The sequence below is a fragment of the Struthio camelus genome, chromosome 2, assembly GCF_040807025.1.
Source record: "Struthio camelus isolate bStrCam1 chromosome 2, bStrCam1.hap1, whole genome shotgun sequence".
Classification (NCBI taxonomy): Eukaryota; Metazoa; Chordata; class Aves; order Struthioniformes; family Struthionidae; genus Struthio; species Struthio camelus.
In genome coordinates this window covers 63,600,648-63,623,355 of record NC_090943.1, presented here as the reverse complement: position 1 = coordinate 63,623,355, position 22,708 = coordinate 63,600,648, and the positions used below count along the sequence as shown (strand labels likewise).

At 44.8% G+C, this 22,708-nt stretch overlaps 1 protein-coding gene across 1 annotated transcript; it reads right to left on the bottom strand.

Moving 5' to 3' along the window:
* Positions 1 to 8,803: 8,803 nt before the first annotated feature.
* Positions 8,804 to 14,366, bottom strand: IGFBP1 (insulin like growth factor binding protein 1). The gene is made up of 4 exons (XM_068936078.1): positions 13,942 to 14,366; positions 12,699 to 12,877; positions 10,899 to 11,027; positions 8,804 to 9,728 (listed from the first exon to the last, which is right to left on the bottom strand). Exons 1-4 carry the CDS (start codon positions 14,324 to 14,326, stop codon positions 9,597 to 9,599), a joined length of 825 nt encoding a protein of 274 aa, XP_068792179.1. The 5' UTR covers positions 14,327 to 14,366; the 3' UTR covers positions 8,804 to 9,596.
* Between the last annotated feature and the right edge of the window lie 8,342 nt (positions 14,367 to 22,708).

The window sequence follows — 22,708 nt, the reverse complement described above, 5'->3', positions numbered from 1 at the left end:
TGAGACCTGTGCGCTTCATTTTTTTTTTTTTTTTCCTACTGCACGACTGTTGCTTCCTTTGACTTTGGTGGAAGTGATTTGCCTGCATCCGAGCATAGAATAAGAACCGTTTGGTTTAAATATTTAAGCCAGTTCTCTGCCATGATGTTATATGTCCTTTTAATCACAAGAGAAGTGTTTTGGTTTTGTGCTGATACGTGATGCTTTCACATAAGGAAGTCTTTGGCACCGATTCGAGGCTGACTGTTTATTGAACTTCATGACAAACTCTGTATGACAATGGAAGTGGGATAAGGAAAGGTGGCCTGTGAAATGTAACAGCTCTCTTGGAAAGTAATGCCATATTTTGTATGTGTATTTATTTATATATTTTATATAAATATTTTATATATTTATATAAATATATAATATATTCTTATAAGTGTCACTATAAATGTTTGATGTCGCTGTAGAAAACAACAAAAAAAAATAGAACCCATCAGCACTGTAATTTCCTGGCGGAGCGGGGATTCGATGCGAGTTCGGAGCCGTCCTCCCCCATGGCTTCGACGCGATCGCGGCCGCGCTAACGGGGGGGCTGCTGGCGCGTAGGGGAGCCACGGAAAGGGAGTCAGCGGGGACAGGGGCTGCCGAGAGAAACCTCGCGGGGTGCCCTAGGCTGCGGGTGCCCGCGCAGCCTCCCCGCGCCGGGGAGCCGCAGCCGCCCTCGTTTCCTGCCCCGGGTCGTCTGCAAACTTGGCAGACGTGAGCAGGTTTTTAATAAGCAGCTTGGCGAGACCAAGGCGGTCGATCGCTGCAAATCGGGCGTTTCGAGCTTTGCCCTGATAGATGACAGCTGAACCGCCCGGCGCGTACTCCGCGCAGCTTCCTCGTTTCTGTCTAGTGATGGAAGCTGCCGTCATCATTAAAACTGAAATTTTAAGCCTTCGGAAGAGTAAGGGGAGGAAAAGCATATCTAAGGTGACGCTTAGTCCACACTAATATGGACTTCCCAAAATATGGTTGCAGAAAGCTTTCTGAGTTGAAGATTTATTGCAATTTTGCTGCTGCAGCAAACGTAATGCCTGCAAGGTTTTGTTGGCCAAAAAAAGAAAAGTACTAGGCCTTTTCTTTTAAGTTACAAACCATTTCCTCTCGAGTAGTGTCACACAAGAAAAAAAGTTATATATAGCAGTGTTTGGGCACTGTAGATAGGAAAATAAGGTTTGGGTTCCTGAAAATGAGTCTGTATGTCACCTTTTTTTTTTTGATCCTGAACTCCTGAGCCTTCTGAAAAAGAAGAATAGTATCTCATCAAACAGGGAAGACAGCTGCCTTCCAAGCCACATTTTGCCAGCATGCAAGAGCATGTTTTAACAGCCCATGGCAGTACTTGTGAGTGGTGGGTTTTGGTACATTTTTAAGCTTTTTATATTTTGCCCCCACATTAAAAATAAATAAATATAAAAGACATGTTGGCCAATAAAAGTTCTTGAATGGCACAAAAAAGTCTTTAATCCGTGCAGAGCACCAGCTTTATTTTTAAAAAAAAGACATCTTAGGAAACTCAAAATAAACTCCGATTCAAGAAAACAGTTCGTCACATGGACTACAAAAAAAATACATGATTGAGCTACTTTAGTGGTGCTAATGAATCTAGCCTTCTGTATGTAACATATTAAACATATAGCCATAGGAAAAAAAATAAGAATTTCTGTATGGTTGTGCAAGTCAGTTTGGTTATCCTGCTTCCAATAGATGTTTTTAAAGCAAAGACACTGTTAAAAACTAACAAATAAAGTATTTCTCGTGTGTAATTTAAAGCTCACCCCTTGTTCAGAAATTGCCTGTTCCGTACTTTGTACGAGCGCAGTTACTTGCACTAGTTTTGGACGCTTCCCATTGTGTACCTGACTTTCCTGACACCTGGCATTCTTGGTATGAAATAAAAAAAATAACCTTATTTCCCCCCGTTAAAACACACTAATTAGAAAGAAGAGGAACAGTGGTGGCTTTTTTTTCTTTTCTGGGTTTTTTTTGTCGTTTGCTGTTGTTTAACGTTACTATTTCTATGAAGACAAGGGGTCAATTCAACAAGCACGTTACATGTCATTCAAAGGTTTTTCTCGTGGCTATGGGAGAGCCTGCATAATTAGTGCCTAATTCATCCGAAATATTTGTGGGTTACATTTGAGCAGGAGAATGTGGGCAGCATCAAGCAAACGGATGGGTCAATACCAGTTCAGGGGAAGAGCTCCTTTCCCTCTGCCTCAGGACTTTGTTGGTGGTGGCAGGAACGGAACCAATGCACTGGAAAAATATCTGCTGTTCTGGTGCCTTCACTGCCTTCAGTTCATCCTTTTTTTTATCAAGTAAACATTTGCCAGTTTTTTTTTCTATTTTTAACAAGTTCTTTCAAGACTCTCAGGCCATCCAGGTGAATATTGCGACGTCTCAGAAAAATCCGTGTAACTTCTAACATTGTTTACATGGTAAATATTTGCACGGCACCACAAAGGCTTAATGTATATACTGCAAAAGTTGCCTTTTTTTTTTTTTTTTTTTTTTTGCACAGACGTCAACTCTAGATGCTACATGGGTACCATATGTAGCCCATATTGATGTGGTAAGTATTTATTTTAACCAGAGTAATAAATAGTTGCATAAATCCCTATAATTGTCCAGAATGCAAGTTAAAGCTGCCTGCAGGCAGCTCTATTATCTTTCAAACTATTTGAGAAAGTTCCCTTTTTTAATGGACCTACTGTGCTATAGTCTTTTGAGCTCAGAATATCCTTTTCCACCTTTTTGGCATGCACACCCTTCAGGGCATAATGTTAGCTATTCGTGCACAGGGGAAAGGAGGCTTCAATGAATACCAAAACCACAGAATTAATTAGTTTTTAGTACAGTCTGAACTTTTTATGACTAAATTCCATAGAAACCTTAACACAGCATAATTCTTTATTGAACTGAGCCCTAAATTTAAGTAATGGTTTTACAAATCTTTTGGGAAATCATTTTTTGGTATCTCTAGTCACTCTTTAAAACTGCGTAACCCAGGATGGCTCCACAGAGATTTTATATGTTAGCAATACAAATTATATTTAAAGTATGAAAAGCGCTGAGCAGTTTTCCTGGATGCCAAAGCTTATTAGTATTTCAAATGAAATGTTTATATGGGTAGCTGTTTTGTATGTAAGCCTGCTGTGCATTTAAAAACTCTTCATATTAATTTTTCTAAAAGGGTTCCAAAACACAAGCATGTTCCAAAGGCGAGCTTTTTGTGGTCGCTATCTGTAATAAGTCTTTCATTTGCAAGCGTGTGAAATTCATTCTGTTTAAGAAAGACCATTAGAAGAGAAATGTTTTGCTACGTCCAGTGGACCTGTGTATCTTCTTCCAACTGGAAAGCATTCAACCTGTCAGCATGTGGGAACTCGGTATCTCCAGTTCCAGCACATCAGATTCTTTGCATTGTACAAGAGATTGGGTGCGCGAATATTACGTCTTTTCCTGCTAAAAGGGAAATTTCCTGGTAAAATGGTAAAGAACACAAATTTGTTGCTCCCCAGAAGAAGTTTTAGTGTTCAAACTCTTTCTGCGTTTTGTGCTGTATCATTTCTTTCCATTCAGATTTTGCAGCTCTAGAAACCTATGCACCAGCCCTAGAGAACAGCTCATTGTAAAAACTTTGCTTTTGCCCTGTGCTTTTATTCAAAAGTGCAAATGACTCCCAGGCTGCAGCCAAAAAAAAATAAAAATGGAGACCAGGTATTAGCAAAAGCGAAGGATAATGCTGCAAATCTCAGTTTATCCTTGCAGAATGCTTGTCCTGCTGTAGTATGTGTCCTGGCTTTCCACTTATGCTGACTTATCCAGATTCCTTAAGAGCCTTTCACTGTCATGGCTAATTTCACCTTACTGCTCTCTCCATGAGTGGGGATGGAAAGAAAAGCAAAGAAGTTATTGTTCCAGAGAGCAGCTGAGATTTCCACCAGAAAAGCTATCAAGCTGAAGAAAAATGCTGTTGAGAAGGGCTGTTTCCCACATCCACGTGCATAAGACCTTCCAAAAGTGGGGTAGCAAAGGGGCTTGGTTACTAGACCCAGGCAGAGTATGCGTTTCCCTCAGACCTTGTAACTAGAGATCGGTGGCTATTTTTGCCTGCTTATACCACACAGACAATATTCAAGGTGAAGATGTGTTTCCTATGTCTGCTGCATATCACATAACTTGCACCCAGTAAAAAAGCCCTAATGGACTGAGCCTGAAAAGTTGATTATTGCTTTATCACACGGGTGCCAGACGCAACTTTCAGCCTGCAGATCCTGCCACGCATTTCCACAGCTGCTGTTGCCCTACTACTAGCGACATGTTGCTGCTCTTCTTGCTCTGGTCCCTTGCCGGAGCCACATGGTGCAAGCTCAGCTGCCAAAGGGGCAATGAACAGAAGCTGCAGGCCAGCAGAAAACATGAAAGAAGGAGACGATGAAGATATAGCCAGCATTTGCTCTAGGACTTCAGAGACATGCCACACGGAGATACTTTTCCACGGAACTGCAGCATCCTATTGAACTGCAAAACACCACCAGCGAGAGAGAGAGAAAAAAAGAAAATCACACATCACGGTTGGCGTAATTATGCAATTAAAAAAACCTCAGTGTAGGCACAAATGTGCTGCTCTTTGTTAGCTTGAGAGTGGTTTGAGGAGCCTTTGCAGGTAAAAAGCAGCAGGAAAACTGCTGGTGCCATGGGCCGTGTCTTCGGCAGGGGGCTCTGCTGGCAAAACTCTGCCCCGCCAGCTATGCTCGCCAGCGCAGACGTGCTCTAAGCTGCGAAACATGTTTCATAATTAAAAAGCAAGAAGCCAAGTGTATGTGCAATGCTCCCTTCACTGCTGCCGTCATTCGCTGGGCTACCCACACTATGGCTCAGAGGTTATAAAACGCTGGAGAGTTTGAGACGGCAGACAGAAACTTTGGCAAAACGAAACACCCAAGATCTGGAACAGACTAAAGTTAGCTTTGCTCGTTTGACCTTATTCTGCATCCGCGGGCACCCTCGCGCGCACGTCGCTCTCGTAGGAGGCTCCCTGCTCTCCGTGGCTGCCCTGCAGACGGACTTTGCACCCTGGGGGAGGAGGGGCTTCGGCAAGGAAGAAAGAAAGGAAAGTAAAATAGAGCCCTTGTTTGTTGACAGAGCTATTGTCAGAGCTGTTTTCATTACTCAGAGTGCAAGTGCCGGTAAGTTTAGGCTCCTTCTGCGATGCAATTGTTTTGGGCACTTTCCAGTACGGCTGAGCTAGCCAGCTAAATCTTGCTAGCTGCCCCCGAGCCGTGGTCCTGTCAGACCCTCCCTTGCAGCCAGAAATTTGACTGGGTGAAGTGGTGCATACGTGGTGACATGCCACCAAGAGACCCCCTCTGCCTGCCCGCTGCCCTCCATTGCCTTGTGGTACACCTGCTGCACAAGTCTTGAAGGGGGCAGATGTGCTAAGCACAGTTAGGTGTCCGTTAAAGTTAAGATGCTCTTATGCAGCCTATTTCCCTGTCTAACTCTCAATGCAAAGTCCAACAAGCGCATAAAATAATAGGTCCGTAAATAAAGACGTGTCTGTAAATAAAAAGCCTGGGAGCTGTTCTCAGTGCAGCCTGGGGAGGCTGTTTAGGCTAGTGGCTTTATCTGTGAAGCGATAGCTAAGGAAGAGTAGAGCCGTTTCAAAGTTGTTGTTATAAGACAGAGATAGGACTTGTCTGTTTGGCATGCAGCATGCACTCACTGAGAGTCTAGCTCTGAATGAGTCACCTGGGCCATTTTTTTTTCCTGCCTCTTTTTATTATTATTGTAATTCCTACAGGGGGATGGGGGGAAGGGCAAGTAGAGCCTATTGTGGCTCTGCGTTAGCAGGCATCGAGGAGGGTAGAAATCTCTCTAATTCTGCTAAATCAGAAAGCAACATTGCTGGTAAAGCACAAACATCCCTCGTGCTGACTTCTCAGGAAAAACAGCTCTGGTTTAGTGTTCTGTTGGGGCACCCGTATTACACCCGACACTACGGGAGCCGGGTGCCTTCCAAGGGTGCAGTAAGTGACTAGCTGCTGTCCACTTTTCTTCCCCATCTTCCGTCCCCTTGAAGAAAGTAAGTTATATATGAGACAGTCTGTGTGCTGCTTTAATTTGGAATGTGTTTAGGACTTTTCTTAGCAAGCGCAAGGTCAAAAGAAATATATTGCTTTCTGGAAGGGAAAAGGCTGAAACCTGAGGTGCTTAATATTCGATGGTGCTTTGGGCTAGCCCTGGGGAAAGTTGCTCCCTAAATATTGCCTTTGCAGTGCATGTGTCCCTGGTGGCCGAGAAGCGGTAGAGATGCTGATGAGCTTCCAGTGTTGCTGAAGGCTGTTCCCCCCACCCCATTTTCTTCCTTTCCTTCTTTGCACCCTCCCCCCGAGCGCTAACCTACATCGAAGGGTCTCTGCTGCACCTCTAAGTAATGAGCAGAATTGACTTGGAGCCCCGTACCAGGTGACCGTAGGTCCTCTTGGACAGCTTTAGGGCAAAAAGAAGGTAGCAAAGAAAGTAGAGAGGGCAGTGACCTCATGTCTTTGCTATGAGCGACAGGCCAGGGGCAGGAGGAGGCATGGCTGGAACAAACCCGGCCGCAGCAAACCTGACAGCGTTTTGGCAGGAAGAAGCACAAACTAGGGCAACTCGAGGTAGCGTTCTCAGATAACGTAAACCAAACGTTACAGGCGCTTACCTAGGACCTTCACACCAGTTAGTTTCTTGTGGGTGGGAGGGGTGCGAGCGGGCATGAAGGGAGGGAGCTGAAATAAGCAGGAGCAGCACGTCCCCTCCAGACTCCCCGCTGCACTCCAGGTGCCTGGCGCCGTTTGGAGCATCCTGAAGCACCGTCCCCGTCTCCCTGCTCTTCCCCACTGGGCTGGGCTCTCCAGCGCTGGAGGAGCCGGTGCAGAAGGCTGGGGCCAGGACTGCCAGCTGGCATGTGCCAAAAAAAAAAAAAACCCAACCCAAAAGCAAAAAACAAAACAAAAAAACCCACTCTCAAACAAAACAAAACAAAACAAATCAAAACTACCCATACTATTGATGCTGACGATAAAAATTAGGACAAATCACAAGATGAGGTAGCTCTGGCCTCGCAATGTAGGCTCGCTGGCAGCAGTGTGGTAGCGGAGCTGTAACTTACCTCCTTGCGTTAGACCTAATCGCAGCGCACAGAAGAGTCTGGCCCAAGTCAGACAAGCCCAGGCCAGCGCGGCGCAGCGCGGCGCGGCTCAGCAGCAGCCTGTCCTGGTGAGTCCTGGCAAGATGTCACAGGAGGCCAGATTGCAGATGAGGAGGCACAGTCCCCTGTTGCTCTCAGCGGGAGGTAAGGAGCTAAAGCCCTTTCAGAAGTTGGCCCGTCGTGCCTGAATGCTGCTTTGGGAAGCCTAGCCCATGGCTCGGCTTGTGGGGCTTAACGTTATGGGAAAGGATTCCCTAAAACCTGCTCCCTGGTCAAAGCTCTAATTTCTTGCAGCTAGGGTGCAAACCTGCCACCCTGGAAAACATTAGCAGTAGCTGTGCCCTAGACTGCTACGCTGCACATAGACTGGTGCTATTAATACTTACTGAAATGGTGAACATTTCCCCTATAAATAACAATCCCAGCAACAAGAACCAATTTCTGTTCTTTAGAAATCAACCTTTCGCCAAGGTTGACCGGGGAGGCAAAAGTCAGCATGCTCTTGTGTGCGTGCTGTAACTGCCGCGTGGGTAGATAGTTTTCCCTCCTGGCCTTCACCAAGCCCTATGACTGCGGTTCAACGCTGCGCGCGTGCCATGCAAGCAGCCAAAAAGTGCGATGCCACAAAACGGCAACACGTTGAGCGCAGATTTCCAGGCTGGAGCTCTGTAGCTTCTACACGCCACTTCCCACTCGCATTTTGAACCCAAAGTTCGTGCCAAGAAACTGCGAGTGGATGTTATGCTGAGTTGTGCTCCTGCCAGGCTCAGGGACAAGGTTATCCTCTCCTCCCCAGCCGCTTTCTCTGGCAGGGCTGGCGCAGCCCGTTTCCACTGCCAAGCCCTGCCAGCTCCTGCCTCAGCTGCTCCAGGGGTAAAAGCAACTTGAAGTAGGCAGGGGAAACAACTGCTTTCTCCCTCTTTCTCTGAAATAGCTAAGCAAGACGAAGGAAAAGGCAAGGCGAGGGGACAGGATGAGGACAGAGAGAGGGACGAATCCCAAGTTCCCAAGCCAAGAGGAGCATCTTCTCTGTTTTTGGCAGAAAGAGTTAAGCTGGGGTTCCCCCCCCCACAACCTCCCTTTTATACCCTCTGAGTTTCTGTGCAGGAAATGTTTCTTTCTAGCGCTTGTCCGTCTCTGTGTTATCTTCTAGACGTGCTCACGCTGCCGTGCCGGGCTTTGGAGTGGAGGAAGGCATCCAGCTTTCCTATGCAGGAAACCTTTTAATGACTTCCCTTATAGGCTACTCCTTCACTCAGGGCAAAGGCTTCCAGAGCAAAACAGGGATTGAAAAGGACAGGAGGTGGGATAGTGTGTGTGTAAGGAGGAAATCAAAAAAAGAAAAAAGAAAGAAGGAAAAAAAAAGCAAAAGATGAAAACTCGGTGAGAAAAAGTGGAGCTAGAAGCTCAGGAGGCAGAGTTATAGGAAGAGGTATATTTTCCACTCCTCTTCCAACTCCTGCTGCGACGTCGCACTGAGATTGGACCTGCTCCACTTCTGCTCCCACCACCAACAAGCTGGACTCAAAGTGTAGTTTCACGCGGCCCTAGAGAAACTTGCAAGAGACCAGGACGGTGTAGAGGAAATTATTTAATAGAGCATCTTAAATAACATGATAATACCAACATGTGAACAATTTACACCTGTCAAAGGTTGCACAGAATATCCTGCTGTGTGTTACCATATAGCCAGTGCATATGTTTGGAAAATAGAAACAAATATTGTCCCATTAGGTGCTTCAGTATATAATCCAGGTTTAGACTTTCTTTTTTAAGAAACAGTTTGACATTGAAACAGAGGTGCAAAAGCAACATGATATATAAACAAAACAGGTTTTAAATAAGTTCCTAAGCATGTTCTCTACTGAAAGCTATTTTTTCAAATTCAGTTTTACATCTATAAATACATAGTACAAAAATGCAAGTTTACAAGCCATTTCTCCCAACAGAGTTATGCCATTTGAAGTTTTAAGTAGCAACATTCCTCCAACATAGGATACATACATTTAAGAGCAATAATATTAAGTATTTACATATAAAGTTATGAAGTGTTTGAGGATATAAATTAGTAACAACATACAGACAAAAATACATTTACTGTGAAATAAATAATTCAACAGCTTTACATACGAGGGTGTCCATAATATTATACAAACATAATATACAAGAGTGTAGGACTTGATCTTGCAGTTGCTCATATCTGACCGTTACTCGAGCAGCTGAGTAATCACAGTGCAGTAAAAAAGCTACTTTATGGGGTTACTCATATGCTGAACGTCTACCACATAACTACCTTACTGAAACAGCTTCTAACTGAAAGCTCGATCAGGCCCCCCGGAAAGTGTGGTGTGAATGAATGTGTTCAGTTTTATTCTTGTGAACTGAGATATTGTTGGCATTCGGGGTCTCCTTTCAATTCTGGAGATCCAGGAATTCTTTTTCCATTTTTCGGATAGACACACCAGCATCCAGCAGACTCTCCATCCAGCGAAGTTTCACACTGGAATGATTAGGAAAACCAAACAGAACTCAGAATAAGCAACCGACAGCAGAAGATCAACTATGAAATACTACAAGTATGGATGTTTGGACAGAATTAGGATTAGAAACTGGGGAACTGCCACGCACAGACTTTTTTTGGAGTGCAACGCTCTCTCTTCTGACAAAAACCTCTAACCAGCATGCTTGGTTAGGGAGCCTTGACCCTAGCTGAACTCCCTCCCATAAGAGCAACTTCAGACTTAAAGCCGTTTGCCCACTCCTTGATAAACAGCAGAATAAAACAGTAATAGGTTCCACTGTGAGAAACTGAGGGAAGGCAAAATATACTGGCTAGCAGTGTGAGAGCAATGATTTCAGGGTCTGATTTCGCCGAGGGAAATAGGGTTCTTTGGGGGAAAGGAGGTTAAAGTGATTTCTGTATGTGCCTGGTTCGATCCCAGGTTGCAGCGTTTGTGAGTAATGCAGTGGTGGCATGTCCAACACAAAGGAGTCACGGTAACATGGATTTCTGCAGACCAACTCAAATTGCGTGCTTGGCCTGTGGTTGTAAGGGTGTGGGCGGAGGTTTGGAGCCGTCATTAAGTTTGCAGATTACTCTTAGTGTAACGTGAAATGGCTTCATTAGATGCCATAATGCTAAGCAGTATTATCAGCAATACAATCCATAGGCAGGACAAAGGAGTTTTTTTGCTCTGCTTTCAGAAGTCTAATCTTGCTCCGGAGATTTTTGCCACTGCCAGTGTATTTCACCCTGGGAGCTGGAGCCTCATATCTCACTGTGATATTACATATTTGGTGTACTTTGCAGGCAGTGCGGAGGATATTACAAATTAACAGTAACCAGGAATACACTGACAAAATAGGTGTACGATGCTTGATTTGGTCTGGGAACACACAGGGTTAAAATCTTTTGGCGAAGGCCTTGTGTGCACCTGTTCTGTGAATGAAAAAGACTCCTGCCTCCATTTCTGTCCATCTAGGACATGCGGCTCACTTTTAAGAGAAGAAGGACAAACCATCTGCTCCCACTGCTAAGTATCCCTAATTTCACAACCTGCTTTTCCAGCAGCTGCAGACTCGTGAGTTTGGGAGCCGCAAGTTATGAAAGGGCTGGCTGTGACAGACCGGTAGCAAGCCTGGGTCGAGCAAATTGGGAAAAGGCACGTACCTGTTTGCTGTGGTAAAATCCATTCTTGTTGCAGTTGGGCAAATAGAATTTGTACATCTCCCCTCCGCTCCTTTGCTGGGCTTTAGCCAATTTATACAGGGCTCGGTAGAGCTCCTTCTGACAAGGTCCCTGGAGGAATACAATGCAAAGGTTGTCAATGCAGAAATCACAAAGAAAGCAGGCAAACAAAACGTGATCGGTATGAGGCCGACTGAGAGCTGAAAACACTTCTTAGTCATAAAATCTGCACGGGGCTGCCTTGCGTGTAGTTTCCACTTGCTTCAATAGCAGCACAGCTGGGAAACTCTGGCGTTGCACTTAGGCCTTTGTTTTTATTCTTTGAGGTATTTTCTGTCCTCAGAAACATGAGGATTTAAGTCCTTAAATTCCCACACAAGGAAATTTAACCTGTACTAAGTAAACACATTAGTGCTCGGAGGGTACAATCTCTCCTATTATGGGGAGGTGCACGTTGGGAGGCTGGTGTACGTGAGGCTGGCCACGTTCGCCGGGTTGCCATGGCCCTGCGTTCTGTTGACGTATGGAGAATAGGTGCAAGACATATATAGCCGGTGCAAGAGCAAACATCTGAATGTTTGTTATCTTTTGCACGGGACATGGCTGTCGCGGAAACAGAATGGGGAACGACTTTGCAGCTCTCAGACCCAAATCCGAATTGCCCAGACTGAGGAACGGAGGACTGTTTGCAAGGTGCCCTGTTTTCCCTACGTGCTTGCTTGTTTGCTTGCTTGCTTTTGTGGCGTTTTATAGTCATAGCTGTCATCTACTAACAGTGCCTGACATGTTTAAATGGGTGAAAGGAGAGTGGAAGTGACTTTACAAATATTTTTAGTTCAGAGTGAAAATTATCTGGCCCTCTGATTTTGCAAGACCTTCCCCTGTCAGGCCCTCACATAAGCAATCCTGTTCAAGTCAATGAGTTCACCTGTAGTTCTGGTTCAGAAAAGCAGAAGCCTTAAAAATCAGGATTGGAGCTAACAGGACTTACATCTAATAGCTGAAAACTAAGTCAGTGCTTAAGTTCTGTTCTGAATGTCAGCAGGCTTCCTAGCCTTTTTTTTTTTTTTCAATTTGACTCTGTGGCCATACAAAACTGGGCTTCTGTCCTGTTTAACTCCAGTTTAGCTCCGTGTCACAGGGCTGTGCTGGATGGCTGGAACGAGCCTAACTCTGGTTCTCTGGTGCCCTCAAGTGGAACTGGGACCTGCTTGCACGCTCCCCTCACCCCCATGTACCCACTGCAGCTTCGCAGGGCTGAAGGTAGAAGCTTATTTTAACCGCTGAGCTTCTGGCCTTTTCACATAGGCCTACTCACTCGTGCTGCACTGTGATCAGAAACAAGCACGTTGTAGTTTGGATGAAAGCGTCATCATCATTTACATATAGGGACGTCTTTCTGTTTCGCTGAGCGCTGGACCAGGCATAAATGCCTTTTATTTTCTAATTAAAACACTAAAGATGTCCAATATTGTAATACAGATTTCTGGAATGTAAGGGCCCATATTATAAGCTGATATTAATTGCAGAGCAAGATTCAGCCTCTGCAAGGAGTTTCTATGACTCCATAACTGATGCACATCTGCTTTTACAGCCACTTCCATTTTGCCTGGTCCTTAGGCATCTGATCGAGGCGTCTCAAAAGAAGAAGTCTGTTTGCTGGCTACCCGAAATATTGACATCTCAGGGCAGCTGATAAAGTGTCACGCACTTTTTCATTCGGAATTCTAACTCAATAGTATCTACTGAAATGCTGTTTGAAAGGCTTGCCAGAAAACCCACCTGCTCTCTCCATTTCTTGAGTTCAGCTATTCTCTTTGCTTTCATGTTTTCGTATGCAGTGATGGCGTTCCAGGGGATGGATTTGTCCTGGTCGATGGGAAACATCAACTGGTAGCTCAGCAGCTGATCCTGGGACATTTCCGTGCTTTCCAAAGTCACATCCTCAGATTCTACAGAGTCTGGAAAGGAATGACGGTGAGGTGGAAATGTGAGCTTTTGCCTTCACTTCCCCAAGGAAAAAAGAAGAAAAAAGGAAAAAAATCTATAAAAAAATAATGCTGTATCTAAGACAGACCAACTTTAGTAGCTCTTGCAAGAGTAATAATTTACATGGGTACCACATCAAATTAAAGTTCTGCAATATATTCATGTGAGGACACATCAGCTGTTTGCCAGTCAGCTGGTTATCTTATTACCCTCTGGAATCATCCAGATACCAAAGAGGAAGCTGAAGCCAGTCTGTCGGAAACAAAAGGTCTTCCTTGACTGCAGTAGGTAGAAGACGCTTTGCTAAATGAGGAAAGACCTGTAACAGGTCTGGATTCTTTTAATCCGAATGATGAGTTTTGGTTTCTATGGGGGGAAAGGAACTGGTCCAGACCCCATGCCACGGCGTCCTTTAGTTTGTGCTGCCGCTTGGCCGGGCTCGCGCGCAGCAAGGGGCAGTGGGCGCTGCTGGCCCGCCGAGGGTCGGTGGACCCAGGGACCGGGAGATGCTGCGCGGGACCCGGGGGGCCCGTCAGCCCGCGCCCAACTCGGAGCGCGCCGAGGCGCCCGCTGGAGGCAGCAGAAGCTCTTCCCAGGGGGGTTAAAGGGGGCGCCTCGTGGCATCAGCCTTTGGCGCCTGTTGGATTAAGGTTGCAAACAGCCAATGGACTGAAACAGTCAGCGCGCCTTTCTCCCCTCCCCTCCTCGAGGCGATGCGTTAGGGAAAAAAGGAAGATTTAAGGAGGGAAAGAAAGAAAGGATAAAAGTCAGAGGAAGAACACCAGCAAATACTGGACCGCTTTAACCGAAGACGGCTTAAACGCTTGCGTTTAGCGCCTGCTTGTCCCGCCACCACCCCGGACCAGAACGACGCCACCTCTAGCGCCGACGGCCCCCGCTGCTTTGAGCCAGCCGCCGTTATTTGGGCAAGGCTATGGGGGAGGCCCATCTCCTCCAGCGGTCGCCCATGGCGCAGCAGCGGCGAGGGCCGCGAAAACCACCGCGCGGCAGACAGCAGACGGCGGCGGCGCGCTACCTGTGGGCTCGGCGGCGGCGGCGAGGCAGGCGCCCTGTCCGCGCAGCAGGGCGCGCAGCGGGCCCGGCTGCTCGGGCGGCGGGCGGCAGCGGAGCCCGCGGGCGCAGCGGGCCGTGTACACGCCGCACGCCTGGCCGGGCCCTAGGGCGCACGTCTGGCAGCAGCCGCAGCCGGGCTGCCGCGCCGTCTCCACGCAGCCGGCTGCCACCGGCGGGCAGAGGGCCAGCTTCTCCGCGGTGCAAGGGGCGCAGCGGGCCGGCGGCGGCGGGCCTACTGCGCCGGCGGCAGCGCCGCGGCCCGGCGGCAGCGGCAGCAGCAGCAGCAGCAGCAGGGGCAGCGGCGGCAGCAGCAGCAGGCACGCCAGCAGAGACCTCACGCCGCTCATGGCAGGGGTGTGTGAGGGCCGGGCGACGCGGCGCGGAGGAGCGGCGGGCGGCTGGCGCACGTTCGGCTCGGCCGGGCCGTTTATACAGCGCCCGTGCCTGGCTGTTAATCTTTAACCCCGAGTTAACGATTACGCGAACGGGAGGGCCGGCGGAGCATCATTTGGCTGGCGGTTCATGTCCCCGACCACGCTTCCCCTCCCCTTTCACTTTCCCCCCCCTTTAGCTTTATTTTTCTTGCCCCCCAACCCCGCTCCCCTTCCCCGCAGACATGCGTTTAGCCCCTCGCCCCCACCTCTCGTCCTCCGCAGGGAAAGATGTGGTGGGGGGCCAGGGGAACCGGGCGGCGGCGGCGGGGGGAAGGGGGACGAGGGAGGTTTCCCCTCCCCTTCTGCCCGTCACACGTGTCTCCTTTTCTTGACATTTGATAAAAACGTAAATGTTTAAAAAAAAAACCAAAACCCACGCATTTGGAGGAGGTGGCGGCGGGGGGGAGAGCTGGAGGAGGGAGGAAAGGGAGGAGGGAAACCCCAGTGAAACCCAAGCAGCTGACTTCATATTTCCACAGCAACCCATGCAACAAACCCTTGTTTGATTTTCATCACGCGGCGGCAGGTTAGGAGGACACGGACGCGCCGAGCCGGAGGCCCCGGGGCCCGGGGGGGGAGGGGGGGGGCGCAGCCCTGGGGCTCCCGCAGCCCCGGCGCCACGTGCACCTAGGAGCCCTCGCGCCAACTTGCGGCCCAGGCACCCCCCCGGCCGCCCGCGGTGACGGGCCCCAAAACACGTGCTGCCGGGGATGCTGCTCCGGTTTTCTCTCTGCCCTGTCGCCTGCTGCATCGCCTCCAATTCCACCCGAAAAAAGGAAGAAGAAGAAAACTTTCTTCCTTTCCATGCAGTGCTTGTAACTACAATAAAAACTAAAGTGTTCAAATTCTGCTGTGCTGAACAGATAATTTTATCCTGGCATCTGCAGTATGTACTAAGCTGGAAATAGCAAATTCCACTGTCAAGTCATCTAATGTAACATGATTTTTGTTTGTTTGGGTTTTTTTTTTTTTTAAATGCATTCAATTCTCCTCTTTTGCAAGTACATCAACTATGTGAAAGAAAGTGAAGCAAAGCTGCAGAGCATTGCTTTATATTTTATTATCCACTTTTTTTCTTTCTGGTATGCATGCCAGCGGCTTTATTTGTAATATAGTACCTAGAGCATTTTAACCACCTATATGCATAAGTCAATCCATGAAAGTATTCTTATCGGTTACAGACATTTGCAACGTTTTCACCTAACACTTTACCTAATCCTTTTTAGCTGTCCAATTTCCAGCCATATAAAGGAATGTAAAAAAAAAATTTTTAGAAAGCTCAGGTTGTTTTCAGGATCTCTGGCTGGATACCCAGAAGTGTGCCACCACTCAAAACCGACTTGCATTTTGAAGCATATTAAACAAAACTAGTTTTACAGACTTTAAAAGAGTTCTGTGGGATTCATGTTTCTGCGACTTGGATCAGATTCTGGCTGAAGACCTAGGGCACAATAATTTCTGTGGAAAAAAAAGGGTAGGCTTTTCAAGCTCTAATGCTTATTTTCCCCTTTAATTTGTAAACTTTTTTTCTTGTGCATCTTGAGTAGAAAATGATAACTCTCTTACTCTTCAATATGCAGTGAGAATCCACAGAAAAGTAGCAGCTTAGGTTCAACTCCCTTCTTTCCTCCCTCAAAGTAAGTGGAAAAGAAAACAATACAAAATCCCTTGCATGAAGAAACATGAAAAAAAATCCCAAATGAAAAGTAGAGCCAGCTGGAAGATGACAAAGACCCAAAGAGCTCATATGCATGCACGTATGGGTGTGTATTTGTTCATCCGTATGCGTATTTCTTGCTTTAGATTGCTTTTGTATGAACAGAATTGAGGATCGTTCTACTGCTGACTGCTTGTGAGGAGACAGAGAAACTTAATGCGAGAGTCACGTTCCTCGCCTGAGCGCTGTCACCTTGCAGGACCGTGTTGCAAAGGTCGGTGTCCAGAACTTCCATTAGTTTGCAAGAATCTCATTCTTCCAAAGCACCATCAAGCTGTCAGGCCTTTGGCACTTTTCACTGCTGTGGGGCAGCTGGCAGTATCTGAACTGCCCAGACATTTCCTAACAACTGGAAGCTACGTAGAGGCCAGATTTTTTTTGAGCTTATCACCTAATGATAAGCAGACAAAACCCACAGATTATACAAAATTTTGAAGGTATTTTTGTTTTGTTTCCTTTATAGTCGCAGGTCAACTCTAAATGACGGCCTGACCCTGTTTTATTTGCTGTCCTTTGTACATTCAAACTGAGGAAACCTAAAACTCTGCTAAAGGAGACTTTGCGTGCAGATGCCTATCTACAGGAAAGCTAGACACATAAATCAGTCCCTTCATATTTTATTTGTATAAATATGACCCACATACTTCAGAACAGGTTGTGATAACTTAGGACAGTTTCAATCAACAAAGCCATGTTTTTGTATAGGCCATAAGACATCAATGAAGTGAAGGCAGTGTATATGTTTATGTAGGCTCTGTTTGATGTAATACTACAACTCATATACCAGTCTCCATCTCTGACCCTGACATTGCTTTAAAGAACACAAACAGATAAGAGTCAGGAGGTTAAAAACATCCACGATGTAAAGTTGTGTTTACTGAAGGGTTTTGATAGTAATTTTTAGGTGTTCCAACTGATGTCCTCTAATTTCAACCACTTGTCGGGAGACACCACATGAATCCTAAGCAGGGGTTCCTTTTCTACAAGACTTTTCTCATTGGTTTCTCAACAATGCTTAGCCAATGACCTCATATGTATGTTAAATAGAGTTTGTTTTGTTTTTTCTTTAAACTCATAGAACATAAAGTTTTATATAAGTTTATGTGCAAGCGCTCTTTATCCTCTAATCACCAAAAATTCAAGTGACTTGCCAAATAATTTCCTGCTGGGACTGTTTCTCTGGATGTGTTTAAAAAATAAGCCAACAAACAATGGAATATCATCATTATTTTTCTTTAAGTAAGAAACTGAACCTGAATTTAATACCAAAACTACTTTAGATAATATATGTACGTATACATATATGGCATCTAGTGTACAAAGAGAAACAGCTATGTTAGAAATACAAAACAACTGGCACCTTCTTCTCCTTAATTTGTCCTTCACAGCTATATAGATTACTAAAAATTATTTAGCAAAATAATTATTCATGAATAATTTAAGTGTTTATTGATTGTTTGGTTTCATAGTTTCTACTTTCTAACAATAATACGCATGTTACTTGGTATTATTTTTCTAGTCTGGCTGGGTATGAAGGCCTTTTAGAATTAGATTCCAGATGTAGATAATCAGGTGCTCCAAGTCTGATTTGCACCAATACTGTCTAACTTTTGCAGACTGACTTTTGCTAGAAAAAAAAATTGCTAGAATATAGAAGATATTTTAACAATACCTAACTGATTTGGGTGCAGAAACTCACCCAAAGTGAGTTTCTAACAAAGTCAAAAGGGAGAGGCTGTCTCATATTTAGTCTAGATAGGAAGCCTATGGACTTTCTGCATCAAATTGTGCCTTATCATATTCGAAAACAAAAAAGAGAGGAAAAAGTCATCCACCTTCTTAGCGGCACCCAAAGCATTTGGATACTGAGTAAAACATCTCATTGCCAAAGTCTTGTGTGCACAGGCCAGTCAGATAATTATTTGCCAAGAAGATCTACTGTAGTGCTTGCAAGACAGGTAAAAGAATAGTCCTTTACATGTGCTGCCATGGCTCAGCTGCTCTATGCAATGAATGGTACAAGTGAGAGTTTGTCTAGCTGGAGAAATAATCCAGAAACGCCTTGAGAAGGGATGAAATTACAGGTGCTCTGCAGGCTCTGAGTTCCTGCGGTTGGAGGCTTCAGCTTCACCCCTGCTGCTTAGTCTGCACTAATAACCCCAGGGACAGGGGTATTCCTGCTGTTGATAACACTTAGCGTATTTTTTCAGATTGCTGTCCTGTGCGGAGGCCAAAGAACTGAGGTTTCTGGTCTGTTTTGGAGAGTCCAAGGCTTGCACAGAGAACTGAAATTAAGTTAACTGCTTTGGGGACTCAGGGCCACCCCTTCCCTCAGGTAGTCAAACATCGTCTCCATTGAATTAGCCTCTGATATTTAACAAGTGTGAAAGCTTTTGATGATCACTGTGAGCTTAATCTATGTATATGTACTACTTCAAGCTCTTAGGACTGGACCCACAGTGAGATTTAGGCACATGCGCACTATCCATAGGAGCAAAGATCCCCAACTCGCTTCCGTGGGCTGAGAGGAAGGAGAGTAGTACGAAGATGTAGTAACCATAGGATCCAGTGCAGGCAGGTTCAGGCAGGATCCAGGTTCAGGCAGGTCGCCCTGCGTGATTCGTCCTGCTCGTGGGCAAACCCATCTCAGCAAGCACTTTAGAGAAAACCGAAGCCCCAGATTCAGGGCTGAGGGTGCCGCTTGCCAGCAGAGCGCTTAAAACTATGCAGGGCCCTTGAAGCAGAGCACATCTTGCAAACAGAGACCTGCAGGGGTTAATCCAACCTGTTATTAAATCAGAATCACACTGGAGATAAGACTAAATGTCACACGAATATTTGCCTGACCTACTGTATAAATAATCTCTGCCATCAAACACAGAGATCACACAGAGTTATTGGATTAAAAAAAGATCAATATAATTAATGTATAATGAAACAAAGCAAAAAGCCAAGATTAGATTGTCAAAGCACTTCGTTACAGATGAAAGCAGAGCGCCTCTCTTTACAAACAGCTATTTAACTGCATTCAATCAATCAGCGTGATCTTACCTTCTGCAGCGTAACCATATGGAAAAGAATAAAATTTCTAGTGACCCACAGCTTAGTGACTATGGGTCAGTTGTAAACATTAAGATAATCACAGAGGGGAATAATTAGATGTGTCAAAACCTTCTGTCTCCTGAAATCTGATGAATCAGGCGTATGCAAAAATGCCTAGTTAACTGTAATTTTAAACTTTTAATTTGATTTTTATTGTTGCTGTTTTTATTGCAATTAGTGACTGGTTAACCATGACATGTTTGTTTACAAAACCACATGACACCCCCCCCCTCCTCCTTTTTAATGTATTTTTCTAAATTTTCATTTAGTTATGTAACATTCTTTTGCTTCCCTCTGATTTGACAGCTTCCTTGGCCTCAAAGGTATCCAGTGAGAGCAAGTGCCACAGATTCATTAAGCACACGCAACACATGTGAGAGACCAAAGCAGCTAATCTGCCCTTCAGGAATCCTGAGTTTGCAACCTGTGTTTTTGCTTGCTTATTCATCTTTTCTCCAAATAAAGCTATCCCAATCTCATCATTTGGCCAGTCTCATCTAAGGATTTTGCTCTGTGTTTGTTTTTCTTTAATCAAATTTTTTTAATCAAATTTTTTCATCACCTGGCTGAGGCCAGAAAAACCCCAACTAGCAAAGGTCAGGATACACTATTGATTTACCTGCTTGTATCATAACACTTGTAGTACAATTTCAACTCCTATGCTCTCTGTGGACGTTTTCTCAGCTACCCAGGGTGATTTAGGATGCTGGACAGCACTTCTCCTTTCTCCACCACCCTGGTTCCACCCCGTCTTTCTTCCCTCTAGCACACTTACAATTATAACACATAGCCAGCCATAGTAGGAGAATTTCAATTGACTTCCCTCGCAGTGTGGAAAAGACTCTCTGGTGCTAAGTTATGGTTTCACCCATCTAGCTGGTTAGTGCAGTTTGTTCTTCTTTTTTTTTTTCTTTTTCTCTTTTTTTTTTTAAGAGAGGAGCAAAAAGTGCTAAAGTACCAGTCATCTTTCTATGAATGTTCTCATTGTTCTCATTCTGCATAGTTTATGATGCAATTAATTGCTCAATGCTCTCTCGGCTGGGAAGTATATCTTGAAACCCGTTTTCTCTAAAGTCCATTTTGTAAACTTGTTTCCAGTTTTTATGAGCAGTCCTGCTCGTACTTTCCTATATCTGAATACACATCACCTTTCCGTATCTAGAAAGTTGGATTTTCTGTTTCCAAAACAGGTACCATTTGCTTTCCTATCCTAAAATCATGAAATATATATTTTTCCCTTTCACTACTGGTTTCACCTCTCTAGGAGAAGAGATTAAATGTCAGGTTTAGGAAGCTCACAGTATCTGCCAGTAGAAGTGGGTACACTTCTACTAAACAGGGGACAAACCTTCAGTGAGATGAAGAGCTGAAAGTAGAAGGCAGTTAGAAGAGGATATGTAGAGCTAGGAAAGGACGAAAGGAGGAAATAGAGGACAACAGAAGTGAACAAAATGGCAGCAAAGGTAAGGAGCAGAAAAACATGATTTTATTATTTTTTCTGCCCCTAGGAGTAATGAAGCATATCCCTCCCCTTTCCATTTCTTCAGGAAACGTGAATTTAAAAACATCCAAGGAATAAAATACCAAAGATGCAGAACAGTGAGTCACTGACCTCTGATGCAAGTTCAAGCTTTTCTAATGAATACCTAGGCAAAGTAGAACAGCTACGACAAGTGATACTGAAAAGCTCTGACTGCAAAATAAGGCTGGACATGGCAATTACAGTCCTATGATGCACACTTGATTTCAAGGTCCTATTTCAGAGGAAAAGGGGATTTGGGATGAAGTCTCCTACTTCCTATTTAGTTGTCTAGGGCCTTTAGGTGCCTATATGGTAATAAAATAGCTGAGCAACAGAGCAGAGATTTGGTAGACGGAGGGAGGTGCTAGGTGAGGTGCTAGGATCTATGCCTAGCTTTACTTTTTAGTTGCATTGGAAACTGTTACCCAATAGCTTCAACTGGCCCAACTTTTCTAAGGTAGCTGCTTCAAATATTCCATATCTAAAATCCTGATTTGTTTGGGTTTTTTGTAAATTCAAAAATATTGAGGAGCAAGCTATCTTAATAGGCATTGGCAACTGGAGCCACAGCTGGAGCTAAGGACTCCTGTGCTTGTATGTCTTATATAACAAACCACATGGAGTGCAGACACCGCTGTGTTTCTTATTGCTCAGGGTTTTGTGTATAGCGGGAATGAGACTAGGCTGTGATTCTCAGGGGGAAAATAATCTGTTTTTATTTAAGAGAGTTGATTTTTCCACTTTTCCTTGCTACCCTAAAATTGTCCAGCTATGATCAGTTCAGCTGGATCACCAGCTAGTAGCAATCCAGATGGGCAGAGAGCACCTAACTCTGTCAACAGTAGTGTTACCATTTCCTGCAGTGGGAACAAAACCGAGCTCATAAATCAAGGGTGAAGACATATCTATCTCTTCTCTCTGTTCTTGGTAGTGTTTTTTTGTTCGTCTCCATCCAACATCATGCTTAGTCACCATCAGCAGGTAGATTGTGTAATATCCGTCCAGAAACAAATGTACTAAAAACATCGACCCTAGGTCAAGGTCATAGCTTAGCTTCTAAAGGAAAAATACTGCCCTAACGAGGGACCCTCGGTGGGAAGGCTGTTCTGAACTTATGAACACGCTCCGTGTTATACTTGAAAGAGCAAGACTCAAGAACCTGTTACAATTCTTGATTCACATTCATCCATGCAGAAAATGGGCTTTTTATGTTCCTATGTTTTTTCAAAACATGATGTCTTGGGGGCTAGATTCTGATAAGAATCTAGTGTCTATATGATCTTTTCCAACCTCAGCACCTGCAATCCATGTTTGGGCTCACTGATAAAAAAGGCTAATTTTTTGTAAGTGTTGGAATCCATGGCTCCCTTTAAGGGTTGTTTTTTTTTTTTAACACTAGCGTGATATTGCAATATAAATACGCATAAAAGAAATGCACATGAAGTGAGGAGCTAACCAAACAGTAGTTCATCCTTGTTGCCACTAGAGGATGAACATTAAACAACATTGAAACTGCATATTGCTAGTGCCTCTCTCAAAGCTTATTCTTTATATGTGTATACTGCAAGAGAAAACTGTGCCATTAAAACTTCTGGAAGTCAACTAGAGAAAGAAATGAAAGTGCAAACCCTGTAAACAAAGGAAATGTTATTTTTTTCTTTTCCCCCCTAGTGGATATAGTTACCTGTGAAGCATAAACAATAGCAGTTATATGTCAGAGTTTCATATTCCCTAACATCCTGGCTTTTAAAATTCAGAGACAAGACTTTCTTTGGGAATATCGTTGACTGACTAGAGGATAATATGTGGCTTAGTACTGTGTGGACCTCATTGAAGTCCCCTAGTACTATAAATGACAAGTAACGATAACACTGTTGACGGAGACAGAGTATCAGTCACATTTCAGACAACTAATTCTATTCATATTTTTCTCCTCAATCATAAAAGGTTATCA